Source organism: Peromyscus maniculatus, chromosome 18 (genome assembly GCF_049852395.1).
Source record: "Peromyscus maniculatus bairdii isolate BWxNUB_F1_BW_parent chromosome 18, HU_Pman_BW_mat_3.1, whole genome shotgun sequence".
In the NCBI taxonomy this organism is placed as follows: Eukaryota; Metazoa; Chordata; class Mammalia; order Rodentia; family Cricetidae; genus Peromyscus; species Peromyscus maniculatus.
In genome coordinates this window covers 4,155,439-4,176,800 of record NC_134869.1, presented here as the reverse complement: position 1 = coordinate 4,176,800, position 21,362 = coordinate 4,155,439, and the positions used below count along the sequence as shown (strand labels likewise).

General features: G+C 43.0%; 2 protein-coding genes across 5 annotated transcripts in view; one reads left to right on the top strand and one right to left on the bottom strand.

The window, feature by feature from the left end:
• The window catches only part of LOC121830722 (disks large homolog 5-like), a 249,446-nt gene that overhangs the window by 31,635 nt on the left and 196,449 nt on the right, over positions 1-21,362 (bottom strand). For 3 of the 4 annotated variants that reach the window (XM_076554249.1, XM_076554250.1, XM_076554246.1), the window contains one exon: positions 20,730-20,912. The gene's annotated coding sequence lies outside the window, so the exon portion shown is untranslated. Of the gene's footprint in view, positions 1-17,309; positions 17,380-20,729; positions 20,913-21,362 lie in introns of all 4 variants that reach the window. The other variant, XM_076554251.1, reaches the window with a different exon arrangement.
• LOC121820876 (disks large homolog 5-like) lies at positions 7,463-17,996 on the top strand. Its single transcript, XM_076554257.1, has 6 exons — positions 7,463-7,658; positions 9,626-9,788; positions 11,242-11,373; positions 12,443-12,804; positions 15,808-15,923; positions 16,921-17,996. The coding sequence occupies exons 1-4, from the start codon at positions 7,526-7,528 to the stop codon at positions 12,543-12,545; spliced, it is 531 nt and encodes a 176-aa protein (XP_076410372.1). The 5' UTR covers positions 7,463-7,525; the 3' UTR covers positions 12,546-12,804; positions 15,808-15,923; positions 16,921-17,996.

The window sequence follows — 21,362 nt, the reverse complement described above, 5'->3', positions numbered from 1 at the left end:
CAAGGAAAACTATAACTATCTAATCTTCAACTCCCTCAGAGATCCAAGGGAAATAATATTAACTGAGTAAACAGGAACTATAACTAAGCAACTTCCAAAAAATGTAAGAAATTACAGAAACAGCTGGTTGCCTGGACAGTCACTCAGGTTTTCTCTGTACCATTGCGGCATCCATCTTTGGCCTACAGGTATAGCAAATCTGACAGACCCATCTATAAAGCAGGATTTTCTGAAGGGCTGTCCTACTTTGTCTTTGCAAGGTGCAGCAGTCCTTTCCTTTGTGTCCTGCCTGTCCATTTTGGACATCATATTGTCAGCAGTTGATGTAAGGCCACTTCCTTGCCCAGTGGCTAACTTTTGCTACAAAGAAAGTAAACATGATATAGAGTTTCTTCAATGCCCATCATCTTCTTTGAAGTAGATTGATGCTGCCAGGAGCAGACATGTCTCATAGTCATAAAAAAAAAGAAAAAAATCTATGTTATCATCTTAAATGCCATATTCTGAAGGTCTCTGAAGTGCTTTAAGATGACCTGTCTATCTAAAATATATTTCTTCTTGACCTTGAGGACAGACCTAATATGACTACAGGTTTTATGGTAATGACTAACTACTAACCTGCATTTCTTTATTATCCTAAATAGTTGTCAATAACTTTCAAGGACTAGAAAATTGCATTGCATTGTGAAATGAACTGTATATGAATGATACATTGAACAGGATGAGAAATATATGTACAGTATTTTCTAACAAATTCAAACTCAAATTTGTATCAATATACATAATTTATATGCAATATACAAAAATCCAATCCAATGTGAAATATTTAAAACTAATAGTTCCCTTCTCTATCTTATCATATCCAGATTCTCTCTTTTTTCTTTCAGAGTAGATTCAATAATCTACCCTTTGTTCTATCATTTCTATATCCTTTTGTTTCAGTGGTTCAACATATGAAAGTCTGTAAATGGAATCCACCACACAAATAAACTAAAAGAAAAAAACCCACATGATCATCTCATTAACTGCTGAAAAGGCCTGTGACAAAATTCAACATCCCTTCACGATGAAAGTCTTGGAGTGATCATGGATACAAGGAACATACCTAAACATAATAAAGGCAACATACATCAAGCCTACAGCCAACATCAAACTATGTGATGAGAAACTCAAAGGGATTCTACTAAAATCAGGAATAGAACAAGGCTGCTCACTCTCTCCTTATCTATCAACAGAATACTTGAAGTTCTAGCTAGAGCAATAAGACAACAAAAGGAGATCAAGGTGATACAAATTGGTAAGGAATAGGTCAAATATTCACTATTTGCAGATGTTATGATAGTATACATAAGTGACCCCAAAAATTCTACCAGGGAAATCCTTCAGGTGATAAACACCTTCAGTAATGTGGCAGGATACAAGATTAACACACACACACACACACACACACACACACACACACACACACACACACAAAATCAGTACAAATGATGAATGGGCTGAGAATGAAATCAGAGAAACATCCACCTTTACAATAGCCACAAACAACATAAAATACCTTTGGGCAACCTGTCTGATAAGAACATTGAGTTTTTTTAAAAAGAAATTGAAGGAGATATCAGAAAATGGAAAGCTCTCGTATGCTCTTGGATAGGTAGAATCAACATAGTAAAAATGGCGATCTTACCAAAGGCAATCTTCAGATTCAATTTAATCCCTATCAAAATCCCAAAAAAGTCTTCACAGAATTTGAAAGAAAAAATTCACCTTCATATGGAAAACCAAAAAACCCAGGATAGCCAAAACAATCCTGTACAATGAAAGAATGTCTGGCATCACCATCCCTGACCTCAAGGTCTACTATAGAGCTAAGTTGGCGATTTGTATAAAACAACTTAGTACTGGCATAAAAATAGACATACAGATCAATGGAATCAAATCAAAGACCCTGAGACTAATCCGAAGACATATGAACACTTGATTTTTGACAAAGAAGCTAAAATTATACAATGAAAAAAACAAAGTGCCTTCGACAAATGGTGCTGGTATTACTGTATGTTGACACATACAAGAATGCAAATTGATCCGTTATCTGTGCCCATGAACAAAACTGAATTTCAAATGGATCAAAGACCTCAACATAAATCCAATTACACTGAACCTGATAGAAGAGAAGCAGCACAGACACTGAGAGCAACAATTAATACATGAGACCTCCTGCAACTCAGAAGCTTCTGTAAGGCAAAGGACAGGGTCAACAAGACACAATGGCAGCCTACAGAATGGGGAAAGATTTTTACCAAACCCACATCTGACAGAGGGCTGATCTCCAAAATATATAAAGAACTCAAGAAACTAGACATCAAAATACCAATTAATCCAACTTAAAAAATGGGGTACAGATCTAAACAGAGAATTCACAACAGAAGACTATTAAATGGCCAAAAGACATTTAAGGAATTGCTCAAAATCTTTAGCCATTAGGGAAATGCAAATCAAAGACACTGAGATACTGTCTTACATCTGTCAGAATGAATAAGAATAGAACCATTGACAGTTTATGCTGGAGAGGATGCAGAGCAAGGGGAAGAAGCCTCCACTACTGGTGGAGTACAAACTTGTACAGCCACTGTGGAATCAGTATGGCATTATCTCAGAAAATTGGGAATCAACCAGCCTTAATATCCAGCAATACCTGGTGATGGGATGGCCAAACACCCTAATAGTTGTGCCAGAAACCCCATCCAAGAACTGAGGAATCTGGATGCAGAGATCCACGGCGAGGCCCCGGGTGGAGCGCCAGGAGTCTAATTAGCAAGAAAGAGGAGGGTTTATATGAGCGAGAATTGTTGAAACCAAGATTGGATAAAGCACAGGGACAAATAGCCAAACGAATGGAAACACATGAACTATGAACCAAAGGCTGAGGGGCCCCCAACTGGATCAGGCCCTCTGAATAGGTGAGACAGCTTGATCTGTTTGGGAGGCATCTAGGCAGTGGTACCAGGTCCTGGGCTCATTGCATGAGTTAGCTGTTTGAAACCTGGGACTTATGCAGGGACGCTTGGCTCAATCTGGGAGGAGGGGACTGGACCTCCCTGGACTGAGTCTATCAGGTCCATCTCAGTCCTCAGGGGAGGCCTTGCTCTGGAGGAGATGGGAATGGGGGTGGGCTGGGGGGAAGGGGAAGGGGCAGGAAGGGGGAGAACAAGGGAATCTGTGGCTGTTATGTAGAACTGAATAGTATTGTAAAATAAAATAAAATTTTAAAAAAAGATTTAAGGGGAAAAAAACAAAAAAAAAGAAAGAAAGAAAAAGATCCAGCAATACCACTATTGGGCATATACCCAAAAGATGTTCAATCATACCACAAGGTCACTTGCTCAGCCATGATTATAGCAGCATTATTCATAATAGACAGAACCAAGAAACAACCTAGATGGCTCTCAACTGAAGAATGGATAAAGAAAATGTGGTACCTTTACACAATGGAATATTACTCCGTGGTAAAAAAAAAAAATAGTGACACCATGAAATCTGTAGACAGATGCATGGAACTAGATCCTGAGGGAGGTAACCCAGACCCAGAAAGACATACATGGTATGTGCTCACTCTTAAATGGATATTAGATGCAAGGCAAAGGGTAACCTGGCTACTATGCACAACCCAAGAGAAGCTATGTAAAAAGGAGGACCCTAAGAGGGACACACATGAGGAGCCCTAGAATGGGAAAATAGGTAAGATCTCCTGGGTAAACTGGGAGGGGGTAGAAATGAGGGGATGGGGAATGGGAACAGAAGAGAATGAGATGGCCCAGTGGAGCGAGGGATAGAGGGGGAGAGTAATGAAACAGATGCCTTGATAGAGGGAACCATTAGGTTGTTAGGGAGAAACATGGTGCTAGGAGAATCCCCAGTAATCCACAAGGATGACCACAGCTAAGACTTCAAGTAATAATGGAGAGGGTGCCTGAACACACCTTCCCTATAATTACATTAGTGACTACCTTAATTGTCACAATAGAACCTGCATCCAGTAACTGATGGAAGCAGATGCAGTGATCCACAACCAACACTGGGCTGAGCTCCTAGATTTCAGTTGAAGAGTGGCAAGAGGAACCACAGGAGCAAGTGAGGTCAAGATCATGATGGGGAAAACCACAGAGATAGCTTAGCCAAGCTGGAAACTAGAACAAGCATGGGACCAAACTAGGTCCTATAGTAGGATATCCTGCTCAGCATTGACACAGAGGGCAGGGGCTTAGTTCTGCATCAATTTAGTATGCCAGACATTGTTGACTACCCAAAGGAGGCCCAACCCTCTCTGAAGAGTGGACAGGAGGTGGGACAGGGAGTGATGGGGCATTAGAAATATGGAGGAAGGGGGAACTGGAACTGGTATGTAAAATGGAAAATACTTTTTTATACATAAATAAAACAAAAACACATCAAACAGCATCTCCCTGTAGAGACCAAACTAGCCTTAGGCCCCCAACTTTCCAGCCTCAGAGTGACTAGACCTCCCCATCTGCACTGAAGGGCAGTGTACTTACAGACTAGGAGGAACGATCAGATTAAGGCCCTGAGGTAGGGGCCATCTAAGGACCAGGGGATGGTGGGATTATCAGGCACCCAGTGTCAGGCTCTGAGTCACTTTCACCAGCCTAACAGTGCAGCCTGAGTCAGCTCTGCTGTGTGGGAACTCCCCCAGTGACATCACACCATGGAAAACTCCATCTCACACAGCCTGCCTTTGTAGATCTGGGCCTCAGGCTGGGAATGAAGTAGCCACTCAAACAACACTGGCTCCTGGATTTCCAAAGGTCAAGAATGGCCTGTGGGAAAGGTCTGAGAACACAATCATTTTAGAGTTTGGATCTTTCTGGATGTTTCAACATTTAGAAATAGAAAAAAAGGAGCTTGGAATAGTGATGCATGCCTTGATCTCAACCAATTGGGAAATGAGGAGGAGAATTGAAGACTGGCTGCAGTGCAAGTTCCAGGAGAGCCTGTGTCTCAAAAAAGTCATGTTAACTGTGCCACCATTCTCATGGCTGCTGAGGCCAGATCTGAGAAGTCTGAAGCCAGGCTGTATCCTGTGCAGCTGTGAATAAGCTCGAGAAGGCTTGGGACACCTGAAGCATGTGAAAAGGAGAAGAAACCCGCAGACCCCTGAGACACTTCCCTGCCTGTAGAAGACAGGAAAGTTGACATTCACAGAGGGGGAATCTCAAGCCTGAACTTTGATAACCAGCTAGGCAAAGTCTTATCCCCCAGTTCATTTCCTGAACAAGATCCAACTACCAAGAGTGGGCAGAGATGAACATTGTGGAAGGCAGGTGCTGTCCCCTGTCAGCTTGACCTAAGGGCATTTGGAAGACCATGAACCCTCCTCTATAGTGATATTTTATTTGTACTGAAATGTGATTTGTATGTTAATAAATAAAGTTGCCTGGGGGTCAGAGCTATTAGCAAGCCATAGTGAAAGCTGGGCAATGGTGGTGCACGTCTTTAATCCCAGCACTTGGCAGGCAGAGCTAGGTAGATCTCTGTGTGTTCAAGGATACAGCCAGCACTGGAGACACATGCCTTTAATCTCAATACCAACCATAGAAGACCTGGAGGTCTGTACAGACAGGCAGTGATGAGGTGCTCATGTGGTTGGGTTTACAACCAATGAGAAGGCAGAACAGAAAGTCTTTATAAAGACAGACACACAGGAGGTAGCTCTCTTTTGGAGAGGTAGGACCACCATGAGAGAAAGGGTAAGGTTTTTAGCTCTTAGATCTGACCTCTTGGCTTTCTTCTTTGCATTGGTTCTGTGTTTCTTATTTAATAAGATGGTTGGTTACATCTACACTCCTCTGGATGGGACATCAGTGAGATAAGAGGCAGGACCATGCAGAAGGGGTTTCTGTCTTTGCTGGGTGAATAACTATATATCCTGGGCAGGGTATCTGTTCATGGAAGTGTGATGTTTCACAATTGATTGTTAGAAAGACCAAGCTGTCTGAGGTCTCAACTATACAGCTGACTCCAAGCCTCTTTCTAATTACTGGGATATGCAGGCAATCCTTTATACTTTTCCATCTAGATCTACTGCCTCATCTCTGGATTCATGTGAGCAATCACACTCTCTGAGTATCTTCCCACTCTCTCTATACCACCTCCCTCCTCTGATTTCTTTACCCCCAATACTGTCAACTATGTTCTTAAAAGAGTTTTTTATCAGTTTAGGGCATATGCCTTGCTCCTAAATTCCAGTATGTCCTCAACTTGTTGGTCTCCACAAGACTCTATTTAGAAATAAAGTTGACAATCACATTTATTTGCTTGGAGCTTCAAAATCTGAAATGACACACATCACCCAAAAGTTTCATCAGTCCTAGGCTGCAAGGATAATACTTTGGTGGACAAAGTCCAGAGATTCGGTTGGAGAACATGCACTCCAGGCTGACCATGACCTGGCTTCTCTTTATAGTGATGTCATGATAAGAAATGTGAGGTTTGGATATAACAAAGCTGTATGATGCAACAACTCGAGTCTCTCCCCTTGCCTGTCATGTCCTCCTAATAGATCTTGTTAGCAGTGCCACCTCTTCAAGAGCATGTGGATTGGAACACGTAGCTCTAAAACTAGGCATTTGGCTTTTGTTTACTGGTTGAAGCACCACAGCAGTGATCTACATCATGTTCTACTCCATGATTGTATGCCTGGTGTGTGTGTGTGTGTGTGTGTGTGTGTGTGTGTGTGTGTGTGTGTGTGTGTGTTGTCGTCTCACTCATGATGCCTCTCCATAGCCAACACTAAACTCTGACTTACCACTCCATTTTCATCAATCTATGAATTCAAGGATTGGGTTATCATACTCTTTCCATGAATTGCTTGCTTTCAATATCGGAGAGCTCACCTGGGCTCAGTGGCTCCAACCAGACTGTCCAGAGATAGTCACATCTTCACTCACAACCTCATAGCTTGAGTGAGCTCTACTGACACTCTGGGGGAATCTTCATAGCTAAATACATGACTTTTTTTGAGCCCATCAATCTCTAAAATTCTGAGGATCTTCCCTGTGTGATTGTTCACTTCAGAGGTCTCATCCCTACTACTCCCCATTCTCTTGACCTCATTTCTAGGCATCTTTTCTTTCTCAAATTATTGATTATGAATCTTAAGGAGGGGAAAATCCAACCCAGGACAATGCATGCAAAGTGAGCTTTCAACTTAGATAACGTTTCTAATGAAGCAGAGGCCTAGATTTCTGGCTTTGGAAGGAGGATCTACCTAAAGGATTCCATTGTGAACCCAGGTCTCCTGAAAATGGCACCTTGGTTTCAAGTCACTTTTGGGTGAGGTATGTAGCAGGGATGAAGTAGCTATACCAGGTGACATCAGCACATGGACATTCTACTGTATCCTGGAGAGCCCTGGCATTCCATATGGCCCATGTGATGTCACCAGTGTTGTGGCAACCCCAACTGTCATTGGGGCATTTATGCAGTGTCTCGTGTTTCACCTACAGACATGCTGACTAGACTGAACAGGATTCTTGGGAGACAGGATGGCAAGCACAGGGAGACCAAAGGGAGGCAGAAGGAAGAAGGCCTTCAGTCTCCATGTCACACATCAAGAAATAAATGGTCCTGGGGAAAGCGCAGTGAGTCCTGGGAAAGGGATGTGGGGCTTCATGAAGGAGGAAGGCTTTAGCTGATCCTTCCAGGAGTGGGGCTAAGCAGGTGAGAATTTCTGAGAAGCAATGGGCCTACCTGCTCCTCTGAGTTCTTCAAGAGCAGAACAAAGTTGAGGATTTTCAAGGTTAGTTTGGCAGAGAGCCAGGGATGGTCAAGGCTGCAGCTGCTCTGTTGAGGGCCCTCTGCTTTCACTCTGAGTGGGAACAAAGCACATGGGGGCTAAAGAGGTTTCAGTACCAGCCCAGCAACTCACCCACACTGGATGTCTTTTGGTGTGTGTCACTAATAACAGGGAGAGTAATATCCCCTGGCCAGAGTCAGAGGTTCTCACATTTTAAATAACAACCATTAGCAGGGCAGGAACCATCATGTCAGTGATCCCTAAGGTTTCAGAGTTCCTGCCTCTCATAGCCAGTCATCTTTCCTCTACCTTGAGTGCAGGACTGGGACATCACTCTTCCTGTAAGTATTTGTTCTTGGTCAGAGGGCTCAACTGTGGATGCCCAGTCCTTAGGTATTTTCAGTCACATCTTTCAATAGTTGATAACACCTTTGCTAACATCATGATGGCTGGAATATATTCTGGTGAAGCTTTTGGCAAAAGTTTCATCTTTACCTATGTGACTTATCATTGTTCTGACAGGACCCACATAATCCCCCCCACCCCCATACATTGTAACTGCTCCATGGATCTTCTCTAATGTGCTTGTTCACTTCGTGGAACTGATCTTTCTTCCCAATTATCCTCAGTTAAATTCTTAGCATCCTTTATTTCTCATGTTATTAGTTAGTAATCATCAGGATGAGAAGAGCCATTCCTGGGCAGAGTTTGGAAAATTAGTCTTGCTCTCCACACATGATGAACTACTAAATTAGAATGAACTAGATTCTAATGAATCAGAGTTGGGTTGGAAGGAGGACATACTGAAACTGAGTCTCAGGGACGGTTCCTGGAATGCGCAGCTTGTCTTTTAGTGAATTGGGGAAGAGTTTGCTATCAGATAGGGGACGACATTGGCAGTGACCCTAAGTCCCTTCTCTGGATATTCTATTGTATCCTCGAGAGCCCTTGGCATCTTCTGTGAAATCACCAGTGTTGTGGCAATGCCAACTGCGCTTGAGGCATTCATTAAGTGCTTACAGGGTTGACCAATCGACATGGTGGCAAGACTGAGTACACTGATTGGCAGAGAAAGCCCTGGTTTTCTAAGGAGGAATGTATGCCAGAATTGAACCTTCTCTTAATGGGGTTCAGTAGCTGTAATCATCTGAAGTCATGCGCCTATGCTGCTTCTCTGGATCCCTAAAGAGCAGATCCAAAGTGGAGGTTTCTGATGGTTAGTTGGCAGAGGGCCAGGAACGGTCAAGGATGCAGTGCTGTGCTAGGACCTTTTTCAGTTCATTCTGACTGTCAAAGAATGCCAAAGGAGGCCCAGAACCACTAATGAGGTATCAGGGTAGGATGTTGCTGCACTTTATTCTCAGTGGATTTCTATATGTTTCATGGATATCTGATATAAATACCAGGGAGGGAAACTTTCCATCCATGTACCCAGGTCTGAGACATTCAGTTGCTTTTAGTCCTGCACACAGATTATCAGGGCTGAGAGACGCAAAGCACCAGGCACTCCAGGACTTTTGTGTATCACATCAGGTATTGGCTGACAATTCCAAACCAACATGGCTGGCCTTGCTTATGCCTTTCAGGGACAGTGGGGCTGCAGTAGGGCCTGAGGCATGTATCTATCCTCAGAGATTGGAGACAGACACATCGCTTATGGTCCCCAGTTTAAGGATATCTGCTCTGAATTTTAGGGCTTAATTGGGTGCCATGCATTTCCTCTTCCTCAGGCCTCCTCTTGGGACTCCACATGATCTCTCTTGGCCCTATGCCATTCATCTGTACAAATTCACTGTGTTTATGTACCTATAGGGACTACTAGGAAAACATCATCCACACCTGTCTTCCTCACTGAGCAGGAGCAGCAGGTGAACCAAGTGGATAAACTGATCTTTCAGCTACAGATGATGACCAATGAGAGGAATGAACTACTTGAATTCCTGGCCCTTTATAACAACAACGAGTTGAACAACAGGTATTCATCATGCTGTGTTTTCTGGTCACTGTATTGACCCTACTGTGTCCTGAGTGCATCTGAGAGGCAGAACTGAAGAAGTGAGATAGGACACAGGCTGTTCTGATTCCTCCAAATGAAAACCAGAGCCTGTGGCCTGAATCACAATCTACAGAAGGGCAGTAGGGTGTAAGATCACAACATGCATTTCAAGAGGCTTTAATAGGCATTGGCTTTTAGGAGATGCTCAGTGCGCTGAGTTGATTGTTTATATTTGACTAGATATTTCCTTTTGCTTGTTGCTTCGGGAGCATCTGTGTGTCTGGAATGCCTAGAGTTCACCACTGCTCCTCTCTGGTCTTGTTCCTTATACTTTGAGGCAATGCCCCCTACCTGCATTTCTTTGACATCCTGTGTGTGGGTTCATGTGTGTGAAGTCCTCTCTAAGGGGCCCAAACATTGCAAACATGGCAGTGGCAGATTTTGCCTTTTTCACTTCTCTCTCCCTTGATAAACCATTAGATTACATTCATAAATTTAGACCCCAGAGTTTATTCCCTTTTGTGGACACCGACTCATTCTTGAAACTAAACACCAAAGTCCAACAATCAAAATTCATTACTTGGCTACACTGGCTAACCTGTCCAATCAGATCTCAACAACTCACCCTAGCACAGACTTAACCTTTCTACATAAAAACCCACTGCTGAAAAAAGCCTACTGCATGTTGTCTGCCTTTGCCTGACCCAGAGACAGGCTCCCAATGCCATGCTTGCCCTGCTAGGGTAATGAATCTCCTTGTGCTGAGGACTGGGTGTCTGAGTGTGTTTGTACTGTCTCTGAGAGGCTCCCTTACAGACAGTGTGTGTGTGTGTGTGTGTGTGTGTGTGTGTGTGTGTGTCCTTTCAGATCCTGAGAGTCAGAGATTGATAGTAGGTCTGAATATTCACATGTCTCAAAGATTTCTGGTGATGGAAGTGCTGAGGCCAGGGAGCCCCACATTGAACATCACTGCTCTCAGCCTTTGTGCTCATCCTGGTTCCTCATTGGAATCCCCTTGGGTGTTTATAAAGCCATCTGAATGTAGTGCCTCCCCATGGCAATACAGATCATGAGTTCTGGGTATCTGTAAGGAGAAAGAATCTCTGTTCTCAAGACAGCGGGAATGTCATTGCAGATTTCAGATACACCCCCATCTGTGGCACAGACTGCTCAGACCTTCATAGCCAGCTAGTCTGCTCCCAGAGGTCTACTGAGGGAGCTCATGTAGTCCTGTTTCCTTTCCTATTGACACCCAGCCTTTCCTGGCCCTGGGGCAGGGTATCAAGTCTAATGCACACCAGGAAGTCCAGTATAGAATTCAGGGTATGACATCCAGTCGGCTAGGGTAGTATAAAATAGAACCATAATTCATGTGGTCCCTGACACCCATGTTCATGGGGTTCTTTGCTCCTGGGGCCATGCCCTACCACAGGCTGAAATCTGAGATTGAGATGCTGAAAACACAGCATAAGAAGGAGATGTCAGATGTAAAGAAATTCCCCGACAAGATTTGTGAGGCCTCGTACAAGTGCAAGGAGCTGAGTGAGCAGACCAACTCCTACCGGTGAGTGCCTAATTTAGATGGGACCCCTGCAATTGTTAAGGACTGCTTCTGGTACTCTGAAGTTTTTCTAGTCCTACCTGACCCAGCTGTCAGGAGGAATCTGTCCCACCTACCTCCTGCAGCCAAGTGGTCCCAAAGACACACACAGAGGCTTATAGTACTTAAAAACTGTATGGCCAATGGCTTAAGTTTCTGGCTAGCTAGCTCTATCATCTTAAATTAACCCATTTCTATTAATCTATGTTTGCCACATGGCTGCTGCATGGCCAGGCTGCTGGCATGTTTCTCCTTGGGTGGCAGCTGGTATCTCCTCCACCTCTGACTTTCTTCTCTGACTCTCCTGGATTTTTCTGCCTGGCTCCATCCTGCCTTGCCATAGGCCAAAGCAGCTTATTTATTAACCAATGGGAGCAACACATATTCACAGCATACAGAAAGACATCCCACAGCAGCTTCTTCCCTTCTTCACCTCTGAACAAAGTTGGGCTGTGGTTCTAGCCTGTTTACCTCTTAGCAAGCAGCCTGTCTGATAGCTCTTGGACTTGTGCCTCCTAGACTGAGTTCTCCTAAGAGTGAAGAGTCTGAGAGTCCCTCCCAACTTTTTCCTGTCAGCTTCTGGAACATATAGACAGAAAACAGGGCTTGCACTATGAATGGTTTCTGTGGCTCTGGCAGGAGCTTACAGAGCTGGTTTCTATGGGAAACATGGATGGAATGTATTCCTGTTGAGTCATCTGTACCCCTCAGAGCATGGATTCCCTCTACCAGCTCATGTTTTCCCAATACTGTAAACAGTTAAGCCCCAGGGTGTGTGGGGAGGATGTGGGGGATCCAGTTTTCAGAGGTATATGGATCCCTTTTGCTGTTGGGATCTTCAGAAGTATTTTAAATCTTTCTGAAATTTGGCTATTCTCTGTTTATGGCCTGCACCTGAGTGATGCTGGCATGGCTAATGTGGGTCCAGCCCAGGGTTTTGGGGATAACGACATGGGAACTTGCAGAATCATGGTATTAGGAAGCAGGAGGGGCAGATGGAGGTGGAGCTCATCATTTTTTGGTGATATTTCAGCACCCTCTACAGTCAGCTTCTTAGTGAATGGACTCAGCTAAAGGAAAAAGTGAGCATGTTGAAAGAGGACAACAGAGAGCTGGAGAGATGGCTCAGAGGTTAAGAGCACCGACTGTTCTTCCAGAGGTCCTGAGTTCAATTCCCAGCAACCACATGGTGGCTCACAACCATCTGTAATGAGATCTGGCTCCCTCTTCTGTTTACATAATAAATAAATAAACCTTAAAAAATATTTTAAAAAAGAGGACAACAGAAAGCTACATGGGGAGCAGATTTTACTACAAGAGTCCTGCGAGGAGGCCAGGAGGCTCTGTGAGGAGGCTCATGAGAAGATCTATGACCTCTGCACAAAACAGCAGCAGGTAGGTTGAAGCAGCAGGGCCAAGATGCCCACTTGTCTAACCATACACACACATATACACACACCCATGTAACCATCTACTCACTTATCCAACTGACCCATCCCATCCAATAGTTCATTTCTGTGATCATTCGCAAGTCTTTCTGGGGAGTTAGCCTCTTGGAAGGCACTGCATGACTGCCAAGGAACCCTGCTGCTCTGCTAGAAGCTGCAGTACATTAAGGGAGATTAGTAAATCACATGTCACTCACCTACGTGTCAGTATGGTAGGAGCGGTGTTATGATGGGAGCCACTTAGGGAGTAGCACAGCGATCTGAGTGAGTGAGGTCAAGGGTCTTGGTCTCTTTTGCTTGGCAGGGGTCATATGAGATCAGAGGCAGGAACAGCATGGAAGGAGGAATGCCCCCTACAAACGCCAAATGACTGGGTCTTATGGACATTTTTGGGGGCGTCATATGGCATTTTACCCTCTTGTTCCCAGACTGCCATGGTGTTCTCTTTACCTGGTCTTGGTTCACACTAACAGAAAATAAATTAACAGTTTGTCAATATTGTTTGCTGTGAGTGGCATTGGCCAGTTCACCCATCCTGGATCTGTGGGTGACCTAAGTAGTGTCCTAATGTCTGACCTGGGCTGTTTTAACATAACATGCACTATAATCTGTTAAAAAGTTGTTGGGTAATGACAATGGGTGACTTCCATTCTCTGGTCTATCACTGTCTTCTGTGGAGGAGTCTAGGCAGGTTTAGGGAGAAGACTATGATGGGTCAACCTGGATCTATCAGGAGGCTTCCTGTCCAGCCCTCTTCCATGAGCACCTGGTTTTATGTGGTCAAACTCAGTTGTGCAGAGGTTGTTACTTATCTGTACAATCAGTGAATCTGGTGATAAAAACTTCCCTGGGAGGGTAAATAAGTTCAGGCCAGGGCAGAAGAGCCTGGATTGGTCTGAGTCTTGTAGAGAACAAGGAGGACCCATGCATCCCCCTAGAGTAGAAAAGGTGCTGCAACATTCTAGTCTTCTGCCTTGCTCTTCTGGGTTCAAGAAAGGTGTGTGTGTGTGTGTGTGTGTGTGTGTGTGTGTGTGTGTGTGTGTGTGTGTTAGTGTGTGTTAGTGTGTGTGTGTGTCTGTGTCTATGTGTCTGTGTCTGTGTGTGTGTCTGTGTGTTGTCTTAAGTGTATCTTTGTGAGTATGGGAACATGTGTTTGAGGCTCTATGTGTATGTTTACTCACTCATGGAACAATGGAACATCTTTAAGAATGATGGAGACAGATTTCAATGAGAAAGTACTGTGCCTAACCTGGTTAGTACCACTTTGCATCAGTCAAAGAACAGATGGTGTTTTCCATCATTCTGCATGTCCACACAGCTAACTACAACAAAAGACAGAAAACTGATGAAGGCTAAAAGTCCTTCAGGTAGTTGTAGAGGCAGAATTATTTATCTGCAAAGAAATCCTCTGGAGAAAAACAAAGTAATAGGGTACATGAAGGTGCAAAAGAGGCTACTGAGAAGAGGAAAGGCTGCCTGAGGGTTTGTGTCCTTCTCTGCTCTGGGTGAATGGTGGCTGACCACTGATGACTTCCCTGCATCCTGTTTTGTTTTTCTCCTCATTGCCTGCTGCCATTTTCCTTTCACCTTTGCCCAACCTTGGTTCAGCTAACCTTGTCCTTGGAGCTTGGCCTGGATTTTATTCTCTGAGAAATTCTGGACTGCAGAGGGTCTTGTGACTGCATCTCAGCCCAGCAGAAGTCCCACAGCTATGCTGAGGTGTGAGAAGAGGCTGTCTCAGTGCACCCCTTAGGCTCATCGCACTCTAAAGCACCCACTCCATGTTGTCTGCAGCACTCAGAAACTGCTTGTATTCCAAAGTTCTTCATACTGCGTTAAAATCTGCCTGATGGAGGGTTGGAAGAAATGAAAACTCTCAGACATTGCTAGTAGTGTAAAATAATGCAGGCCTGTGAGAAGCTATGTACAATTATTCAGAATGTGGAATGCAGACTCCAAGTGGACCATTGATCGCTGAATGTAAAGTAGGTGTCCACAGAGAAAAGGGGACAACAGGGTTACAACAGGACTCATCAGAACAACCCCAGCTAGAAACTAATCAGATGTCCAGCATTAATGACTGATAACATACAAGGTGGTCCATAGAATATTGTTAAGCATGGAATAATACATGCAATCATTTGGCTGTAAGTTAGTCAACCTTCTGTCACTCAAAGTAAACCCTGACACAATCATATTACTTGGAGGAAAGGTTAATATAGACTCAGGATTTTAGAGATTTTCTAGTTTTCTGAGCTCACTGCTTTGGGCCTAAATCAAGGCAACCTATGGTTTAGAGAGCTTCTTTAGGAGGCAGCTGCCCTCCTTGCAGGAACAGGGATTGTGTGAGAGCAAGAGTCTGGTCAGTGCCATCCAGTAGTCCTGTACTGGGGAACTAAGCCTTCAATGCACAGACTAGGAACTTGCTAGGAGAGCTTGGATTACTGGTCAAAGAACCCTGGTGTTCACCTGTCTATGTACAGGTTTACAAGGCAAGCACTACATTGACTGATCTGCCCACTGAGTTCTCCCAGGTCACCAGGCATGCATGTATTATACAGACTCACAGGCAGCAGAACACCCGCACATATCAAGTAAAAATGAAATGGAAATTATCAAAACAGGGTAAAAGTTCACAATCTTCACCACATCACTGTGTTCAGAGCATCCTGTGTATTCCTTTTTCTTCAATGGAATATGAGTAGAGAGGGTGTAGGTTAATGAAAGGTCACTTTCTTCTCCATAGTAACCCAAGTGATCTCATCTAACATCAGTGTTATCTGGGAAACTAAACATGGATGCAATGTAGTGTGCTTGTATGTGTGTATCCATGTACGTGTGTGTGTGTGTGTGTGTGTGTGTGTGTGTGTGTGTGTGTGTGTGTGTATGTGTCTATATGTCCAGGGGTACAGACAACCCTCTCCTAAAAACACAATGTTCTAATGAACAGGAACATCAAAGACTTGAGGAAGATTTTCAGTCCCTGTTGAAGCAGAAGGAGCTGCTCATCCGGCAAAGGGACTTGGCAGCAAAGCTGCAGCATCACTTCACTGTGTCCCAGATGAGGTAGGAGCCCAGGCTTCCAGAAGCAGGGGGATCCAAGTGGTTCTGCTGTACCTGGATCTCTGTCCTCTGAGTTTCTGTTCAATTGGCAAAGCTTCCAGGCACAGCCAGGAAAAGAATACCTCAGAGTGTCATTGCTGACTCAGTCAATAGGAACTTATGTCCAGGAAGCAATATGCTTCCTCCTTGGTCTTATGGGGATTGTGTCCCCTTCTTCCCTTCTGAGAACTCTAGTATCCTCTGAGTATCTCAAATCTAACATTTGATCTCCCTGCAAATATTCCCATGGCAGCCAGAAACCTAGAGGGGGTGGGTCATCAACCATGAAGGAAAGTGTATCCTCCTACAAATTTATTTTCCATCAGGAACATGATGTTTAGAGATAAGTGTCAACCCTCTGGCTGATTTATATACAGCACACTCCTGCTGATTGCAGACTCTCTGCACTATTTATCAGTTTCTCATGAGAAGATTTACTCTGGTCATAAACAGAGTAGGAGTTGACAAGTTAATCCCATGCAGGGTTCTGAGCTGTAGGAATAATCAGAGCCTTCTCTGCATTGCTGTGTAGGCTCCACTAGAGGGCAGGCATAGAGTTTTCTAGGAGGTTCACATTCACCTGGTATCTATCAAGACCAGGTATATCTTTCCTGACCTATGCCTCAAACTTTGCCATACTGATATTTCTCCAAAATGATGTCTTTGGACTGTTGGAGAAACATGGTCTTTTTTCTAATTCAGTACAGTGTGTGTTTTCCAGTTCAACTTCTAGCAGTTTTTTAAAAAGTTGAGAAAAAAATCCTACCCAGTTGGATTTCTCTGAGAAATCTCGTGAGGCAAATATCAACCTTTCTCTGACCTTTCTCCCTTGGGGAAGCAGGAAATTAACTCAGCTGAAAGGTAATGCTCGATTGTCTAGCTGAGTAGACCTGGTGGGGGCTCAAAAGCTGACATGGCAGGTCCCCACCAGGCTTGTGTCCCAGCTGTCTTCCTCCCCTAGGTTTGAAAACCTCCAGCAGGAACTGGAGCTGACCACAGCCCAGGATGAGAGCCTCCTGCAGATGGAGCTGCTGAAACAGAAACACTATGTCCCAGGCAAGTAAGCCACCACTGAGTCTCATCCCCAGCAGCCAGGGTGTTCATGGGGTGTGTTTCCTTCCTTAACTTTTGTTTGCTAGGGATAAATAGCCCCTGATTTTCTTGACAGTGACACAGCAAAACTGTTTCTGAATCATATTTTCTTTATGGATTTTCCCTGATAGCACCTCTTAGAAAAACTGAGAAGGCTGGAAGAAGCCAGAGACACCTTGAAGGCATGACATTCTACACTCCAGGTTCAAGGCCTCCTCAGAAAATGCATTTCAAACCTGTTTTCAGCTTTGAACTCACTCGCGAGGCAAATATCAACCTTCCATCAGGTGATCCAGCCACAATCTGATCCACATCTGGCTCACTATTCCTAGAGAATAGAGTGTATCACAATAAGTCTGAGACACAGAGAACATAACACAAATTACTAAGAACCCTGACATCCATCAGCAAGTGGCCCCAGTGAGGGGCAAAACAACACAAAAGAGGAATGTGGGTGAGCAAGAGTTATTCTGTCAGCTTCCTATCAAGGGCTTTGGCAAGCTGACTTCATATGTGATGGGAAATCGGACAAGGAAGACTGTGTTAATGTCACACTGCCATCCAGACAGACCACACCAAAAGCATAAGATTCTCTCTAGTGCAGTGCTAAAACTGAAGCCATGTCATGGGCAAGTGTTGCTGAAGATAATTCACTACAGAGAATACGCCAGTTCCTCACCTCTTTTGCTCTTCCATAGTGAAATTCCAAAGGAAACTGAAATTTCCTCCTTTTTTTTGGTTTATATCTTGGAATATTTATGCTTTGGTTTTGGGTTTTCTTCATTTTGGTTTAAGGTTTTGGTAACTTTTGTTATTTCTTTTATTCTTGTTATTGTTTTAATAGTTTCCTAAGGCTATATAGTGTATTTAATGACTGCTGTTTTGAAAGCCCCTACTGAGTAAAATGAATATATTTTTATAAATAAAATGCAATTTCAAACTTTTCACTCTAAGACTCTTGTTTAGTCAGCTAAGGATTCACACTCCTGTAAACCCAGAACTCACAGGTTTGGATCTCAGTAACTTCCAGGAATCTCAGGCTGCACAAGGATTTCCCAGTCATGGGCCTCAGGGCTACACAGGGGGATGGCACCTTGGATGTGGACGGCATTGCCTACTCCATGGATACCCACTACATAAGAAAAAAACTAGACATATTTTATCCTTGAGGTCATATATTTAGCTACCAGTAAAATATGGTACACTGTACACACATGTTCACAAAATCATCATGAAAACCCAAAGGAAAAGAAAAATATATTGCTGTAGGCCTCTCAGAAAATTTAATGAAAGAGAACATTCATTAAAATTATATAAAAGAAATCAGGAAATGAAAAGCAATCTGCCTCTGGTTTCCTTGAAATATAACATGAGTGACAACTGAACGAACAGCAGAGATAATTTACTGCAAGACAAGTTGGGACTTTTTTTGTGGTGCTTTTCTTTATACTTATGGGTGTTTGGGCACTTCTTGGGGTTTTTTCTAACTTAGGAAGACTTGTGCTGTGAATATTTGTACTATGTAAGTAATCATGCTTTTCTCTTGTTAATTTTGGTTTTGTTGTGGAGTCCCTAACAAGGAACCTAAGATATGTGGAACCAATGATTAGACTCTCCTATAAAAAAAAAAAAGTGCTCTCCTCTCAAAAACATCTTCTATTAGCCCCACCATAATCTGTTTTATTATGCCTTCTCAGTATATCTTGGAGGTTTGTTAATTTGAAAGTAAGAAGCCCCCATAATCTCATAGGGATTGGCACTATTAGGGGGTGTAGCTTTGTTGGAGGGAGTGTGGCCTTGTTGGAGGATTTTGTTACAGTGGGGGAGGGTTGAGATCTCTTATGCTCATTCCATGCCTAGTGTCTCAGAGCACATTTGCTGCCTGTGGATCAAGATGTAGCTTCTTCTCCACATTTTTCTCCTTCTCCAGCACCATGTCTGCCTGCATGCCTCCTTGTCCTGCCATGATCATAATGAACTAAACCTCTGAAACTGTAAGCCACCTGATTAAATGTTTTCCTTTGTAATTGTTGCTATGGTCATGGTGTCCCTTCACAGCAATGAAACCCTAACTAAGACAGTAGGTATCCAACATAATCACAGAGAACAATGGACTCAGGAAAGAATTCTACTTCTGGACCACCCTTTGAGCATGGATCTCTTATATAAACCAGCTCAGATGCAGAATACCTTGTAAGGTTTGTACATTTAGCTGTATTTGTTACAAATGCTTTTAGATCTGTATCTTCTTTATAGACACCACTGCAGAGAAAGCCAAGGACAATCATTTCACCATGCTAAGTAGAAATCTAGGACAGCCATGTGTCATGCAGTGGATAAGAGCTGATCCATTTTTCTACACTGAGTAGCAGCATGCAGAGTCAGAAATACCTTTCTCTTTGTGTTCTGTCTTTTTGCCTCCTATTACTTCAGACATGACCTTTCACCCATTGAACTAGAACTTTCCCAACACATGCAGTCAGCCCACCCAAATGAACTCCTTCCCCTGCTACTCACCCTGGTTACCTCCGTGTCTTCAAAGACTAATGTAATAAATGTTTCCTAAGTCTACACAGAAACATAAACTAGTACATGAAGAAATTAACAACTCAATTTCTGGGCAACTAGAAGATGTTTTAGATAGAGACAGTAGTGGCCACTACCATTGTGGAGAATGATACCTCATGACATATATATTTAAGGCTGCATTATTCAGTGGAGAAAAAAATTAACAAATAAGATTAATATTAAACTACTGAAGTGATACACAGTAATTGAAAAAAGTGTTGAAGGAAGTTTTGATATTCATTTCTAGATACTAAAGCAAAGATTATTTCTCATATTTCTTTTTGAAGGTTATATTTTACATATTTTCTAATAAGGCAAATGCAGTAACTCTGTTTTGAATTTAAAAGTTATGCCTTTCCAAAAAACATAACAGATATGCAGAGTTGAAGGCAGAAAAGAGCTAACACAGCAAGCTGGCCACTCAAAAGGTTCTGCTGCTTCCTGGCTGGTGTCTGGGACTTAGGATTTCAGTTTATCTTTATATTTTTATATATACATATTTATGCAGTTAGATATGGTTGTACATAAAAACATGCACATAACTATACCCATAGCTCTGCATACAACATGCATACCATATGCATGTGTACCGATACCACAAATGTTTGTTTCTTTTTATTTTCTTGTTACCCCAATTTATTGTATGTCTAATTTAATTTCAAAGTATATTTCTATGTGTGGGTATGTGTGTGTGCATGCAAAGGTGTAGACAAATACATGTTTTTAAATTTACGAATATGGGCACATATATGTGAGTATAGTGTGTGAAAAAGCACGTGTGTATTGTGGCACAACAATGATGGTGCCCTGATCCTTTATGATGGGCTAGTGGCACTATTACAGTGGGGTGGGGCATGCTTGATCATGCTTCATTCTGTGCATGGAATTTCCATGCTTCTAGAGCACTGACGTTGTCCAATATGTTACTAACAATGTGTAGATGTTTCAGGATCTTTCTTAGATGGATATCTACAATCTATGTCACATGTTAAGTCCCTAAGATAACATTTGACACCAAGCACATGGAAGTTTTCAGTTTCTCCTTCCTCTTCCACTGTACTTTCAGATTATAGTAAATCATCACCATTAAGTAAAACTAAAAACACTTACTGGCTATCCAGAACTTGGTGAAGAGCAAGAAATTGTGGGTTCCCAGAATACAATGATGTCGACTGGAAGACTTCCAGGTGGGGCGTTCCTACTGTAACTGTTACCACAGGCATCCAGGCTGAGACAGCAAAGAGGCATCTCTGCTGGGCAACCCTGTAAATTCTCTTCTTCCGGATTCACCTGCTGCAGACAGGAAAAGCATTTCAAGCTCTGTGATTAGATAGCTGGTTTTATTGAGGCCACCCTCCCTAAATCCTGTTTGGCTTTGAGGATAGCATAATGCTTACAGTAACTGTTATCTAGAGATAACAGGAAGAGTTTTTCTTTTATAACTGAGATTTTATTGGTTGAGGACCAGTAGAAAAACATGTTAATTCAGTTTTGTTTTCTTCCTTTTTGCATGCCACAATTCTTAACTGAGGATTTTCATCTACAATAAGATAGAGGAAATGAACACTGATATCTTGACTAACTCCTCAGATCTCTAAGATGCCTCCTTCCCACTACCCTTCAAATGCCATGTTAGGGCAAGAAAAAAGCATCCATGGTAAAAAGAATAAATAGGAAACCCAACACTAAGGAGACTGAGTTAGGAGTATTGCAGGAAATCTGAGACCAGCCTTGAGAGATAAA